The 4,558-nt window shown below is 34.2% G+C and overlaps 1 protein-coding gene across 1 annotated transcript; it reads left to right on the top strand.

Moving 5' to 3' along the window:
• Window positions 1-2,903: 2,903 nt before the first annotated feature.
• Window positions 2,904-4,315, top strand: LOC116001601 (transcription termination factor MTERF2, chloroplastic-like). The gene is made up of 2 exons (XM_031241486.1): window positions 2,904-2,952; window positions 3,174-4,315. The coding sequence occupies exons 1-2, from the start codon at window positions 2,919-2,921 to the stop codon at window positions 4,175-4,177; spliced, it is 1,038 nt and encodes a 345-aa protein (XP_031097346.1). The 5' UTR covers window positions 2,904-2,918; the 3' UTR covers window positions 4,178-4,315.
• The last annotated feature ends 243 nt before the right edge of the window (window positions 4,316-4,558 follow it).

Here is a 4,558-nt window from a genome sequence, read left to right as displayed (position 1 = left end):
AACTCTCCCCCCCCCCCCCCCCCCCTCCCTCTCCACAAAGATCCCCTTACAATATTGCTATTTATACTAGCCAATGAGAGCAAGTGATGATAATCATAATGCACTATCCATTGCACATCAAGGCAAATTTTCCTTGCACAAAGCATCATGGGAAAAAAAATTGCTCACAGTGAATTGTTGGTGACTACCTCATTTTTTATAATTGCTCACAATAACTCACTCTTTAATTAGACACACACATTATGTTCGAGACATGATTGCACCATAAACGTGCTAACATAATACTGCTAGGTTGTGTCATGCTTGTGTTGCACCTTGCCTGGTGTATTATGCACCGGCTATCGCACTTTATGCGCGACCTAAAGCACTACCATGCGCTATGCACCTTCGCTTTGTTTGCACCTCTACATATTTCATGCCCTCTACACCCTCACTCATATTTTCATTAACTATTTTGATCTTAAGAATATTGTTTTGGTGTCTTAAAATTTTCCACCTTCCAATTCTTCAAATTTTAAATTTCAAATCTAATTTAAGTGTAAAAATAAAAATGAAATAAGAAAATAATCTAAAGGGTTAGTTAAAGCAAATTATATTCTGAACCATGATTCATATTGCATGATATATCTATGTACATACAAATAATATTGTATATACATAAAAATTATAATGCATTAATGTACATAAAAATGACACAAACAATAATAACTCTATCTTAAAATAGTAGTAAATTTATGTACTAACAATAATAAATTTGTATATACACATTAGTAATATTATGTATATACAATAGTGAACTTATGTAAGTACAATAGGTCAATAGTATAACTTAAATTTATTTTTTAAAAAAAAATAATATAAGTATAATTTAAAAGATTTCAATTAAAAAGAATTTTTTAATGCATTAATTTTATGTGTATAAAATTTAAAAAGTAAAATTTGTGAATCAAAGTCACCTAGTGCGGGTGAGGCGACCTCTCCACAAGGACCACAACAGTGACAATATAACTACTGAAGAGTTGGTGCGGGTACGTGTCCAAAAAAATAAAAATGATTTGGGGGTCGAATCAAAAGTCTAAAGTCTTTTCTCTCAGGACCTATGATTAATTGCATCCGCGCTTTATTTTCCACTGTATCTTTCATGATCTGATTCTTGGACCCACCTTTTATTTTATGGAAAATGCTTAAATTTTTTTTGATATGGATACTTTTTTATTGATCCACGTGATAAAAATAACAATTGTTATATCGTGGATCAGAATTCACAGTGTTCAATATACAGAACTTGACTTCATTAAGTACAAAATTTATGTTCGTAATGCACATAATTATATAGCTGAGGACACAAACATTTAACATAATATACATACACATTATAGAACTGAAATTCATAATGTATAGAATTATATAGATGAAACCGCATAAATTCATAACATAATACACATGTTTTGTATGTATTTATTTTAAAATATCGCATTTCTATGTATTATGTTAAGTGTTTATTTGTCATCGACTATATAATATTGTTCATTATGAACATTAATTATGTACTTTATGAAATCAAATTCTGTATATTGAACCATAGTCTATAGTGTATTGTGGACAGTATAAATTACCATAAAAATAATTCATCATTGTTTGTTACATCAAGGGGTAGAAAATAGTATAATTTAGAAGTATGCATAGTAGAACTCTTTTTTTTTTTCTAATTTATTATTGCATAAGAAAAAGATACGGAGTATTTATTACGTATTGGCACGGGACCATGGAGTTTAGTACTCCGTATTAAGACGTAAGCCCAGCCCACATTGGTTTAGGCCTACGCCCACAAATCTTAAAGTCCACTAATGCACTAGTTTTTTTTTTTTTTTTTTAAACACTAATCCACTTTTTTTTTGGCTTTGTAGTACTAATCTAGTTGTTATACCATGGACCATGGTGTATAATGCATTGTGGACCATGGGTCATGGTTGATACTGCAGTTGTGTTGAACGGATACTGCAGTTGTGTTGAAAGGGAACTGCAGTTGCGCGGAACAGAGTGGGTTTCATCCGACTGAAATTACAGTTGTGTTGAATTGAAACTGTAGTTGTGTTGAACTGATACTGCAGTTGTGTTTAACGAATACTGCAATTGTGTTGAACGAATGAACGACCCCTGTTCCGAGCAACTACAATTTCCTTTCAACACAACTGCAGTATCAGCCATGACTATAGTCCACAATGCTTGGAGTGTCGGGCTGACCATGGTTTACAGTATAATTTGCGGTACTTCGAGCTGACCATGAGCTTTAACTCATGTTAAATGGTTTAATTGTTTGTTCCCAAATAGTAGGATGACTTATTTGTAGTTTATCCTTTTTTTTTAATAATTATAAAATTAACTTTTTTTTATTAAATCCTCAACCATCGATGAATTCGTATAGATGAATAATATATTATTATTTGCTTTTCTTATATTTACAGAAAAATATACAATCACTATATAAAAATATGCTCTAGGTGTGAAATGACTGAAATCTATCTTGTGATCTTAGGTAGCAAAGACTCATAATGAGATAAATTAGTTTTGATTATTTATAATTGACCGACTCAAATCAAGAAAGTCAATAAACATTTTTCAGGAAGAGTTAAATTTACCCAGCTAAATGTCCAACACCTATATTATTATTTGCTTTATTATTATTATTATTATTACAGTTAGGAGAAGAATTTTGTATAAATATTGTCAAATTTTAGTCAAAGATTGTTTTGAATGGCGAATTAGGAATTTGAATTCTATTTCTGCCCCGACAGGGAATGACAAGATTCCAAGAACGGATCGATACGACGTCGTCCCATTAACTACTCCGAACAACTTTTAAAACCCTTGTGTTTACCGATTGAGAGAGAATGAGAGAGGTTTCGAGGGCCACATTCATGGTTGCTGCTAAGATTTCTTACACAAACAAAGGTCAGTTCTTTCAATTTGTCTTCCTCTAAATCAGCAGCTTTTCCTTCAAATGTTTGCGTTGATATCAAGAATTGTTGATCTCCGTACTAGGGCCTCGTCCAGTATTAGAATTTCATCCCATTTTGTTCAATACACTCCATTTTCGTCATTATCAAGAACCCTAAAATCCAAACCCAACGATGCGGATGATAAGGACTCATTTGTAGTTTCTTATCTCATAGATAAACTCGGGTTCTCACCAGAAGAAGCTGTCTCGGCTTCCAAGTATTTGAATTTCAAGACCCCTGATAAACCCGACTCTGTGGTGTCGTTCTTGAAAGATCATGGCTTTACAGACAGGCAGATCTTGAATGTTGTCAAAAAGGTACCTTCTCTTATTGTGAGTGATCCCAAAAGGACCCTTTTGCCCAAGATTGAATTTTCCCGGACTTTGGGCTTCTCACAGGACACTGTCACTACTATACTAAGTGCAAGTCCCACTCTTTTTAAGAGCAGTGTGGATAACTGTCTTGTGCCAGCCTTGAATTTGCTTAGGACTATGATTCCCGAAGAACAAGCATTGATGACTTCCTTGAAGAGCTGTATTCGCCTCCTTACTCACGATCTCAAGGTTAATTGGGAACCTAATATTCAGCTCTTAAGAGAGACTGGAGTTCCGGAGTCTAATATAGTTTACTTGTTGAAATACCAGCCTAGGGCGTTCTTGTATGACAGAGATAAGTTTAGGAAGCTTGTGGAGAAAGTGAAGGAATTAGAGGTTGACAGGAAACACGTAAGCTTTGTTATTGTACTTAAGGCGATGAGGATGGGCAGATTGACTTGGGAAAAGAAGATGGAGATCTTTAAGAACGCGGGCATGTCTGAAGATGAGGTTTTGGAGTCTTTTAGGAAGTATCCTTGGTTGATGATGATTTCTCAGGAGAAGCTTGTGAGGCTCTTGGATTTTCTCGTCAATAAAATGGGCTTGGAATCCTCAATTCTTTTAAGAAGACCGCAACTCAGTTCGTTTAGTTTGGAGAAGAGGATTATTCCTAGATGTGTAGTTTATAAAGCTCTGGTGGAAAGGGGTCTGGTCAAGGAGGATGGCAGCCTGTTACTTCACATTTTGAATGCTACTGAACATAAATTTCTTCAAAAGTTTGTGAAATGTCATGGGGAGCTTGCTCCCATACTGCTAAAGATATATCAGAATTCACAAGAAGTAGGCTTTTCCCAATTATCTTGAGATTTAGTTTAATGTTTTTTGGTTCTTTTTTTAAGTGTTGTAAAAGCATTCAAGATTGCTTTTTGGATGATAATTAGCATCATTGGATTCTAATTCGGGAATTTATTATAGTGTCTGCTGCTTCCTCTTCTCTTTATCTTTTATTTTTTGGGTTCTCAATTGCATATTTCCATCATTGTGTTGCAAATTTGTGTTTCCCTAATGGATTGTTAAGTTCTATGTTAGATGCAATAGTTTTGGAAGCCTGCTATAGGTTGCCCTTTACTGCAACTGCAATGTTATTACTTCTGATTTCTGTTGCATCTTCATAGTGATCTTGTTACTCAATAACCCAGCAAGTGTAACTGCCCATTTTCAACATCTCCTATCCTCAAAGATTGT

Source organism: Ipomoea triloba, chromosome 13, assembly GCF_003576645.1.
Source record: "Ipomoea triloba cultivar NCNSP0323 chromosome 13, ASM357664v1".
In the NCBI taxonomy this organism is placed as follows: Eukaryota; Viridiplantae; Streptophyta; class Magnoliopsida; order Solanales; family Convolvulaceae; genus Ipomoea; species Ipomoea triloba.
The sequence above is the reverse complement of the archived record's forward strand: the minus strand, read 5'-3'. Positions and strand labels throughout refer to the sequence as shown.

Bases quoted from the DNA above. Each gene is read 5' to 3' on its own strand.
- LOC116001601 (XM_031241486.1), top strand. From the start codon at position 2,919: ATGGTTGCTGCTAAGATTTCTTACACAAACAAAG. The intron at 2,953-3,173 runs GTCAGTTCTTTC...CTTATCTCATAG, and splicing joins GATTTCTTACACAAACAAAG to ATAAACTCGGGTTCTCACCA.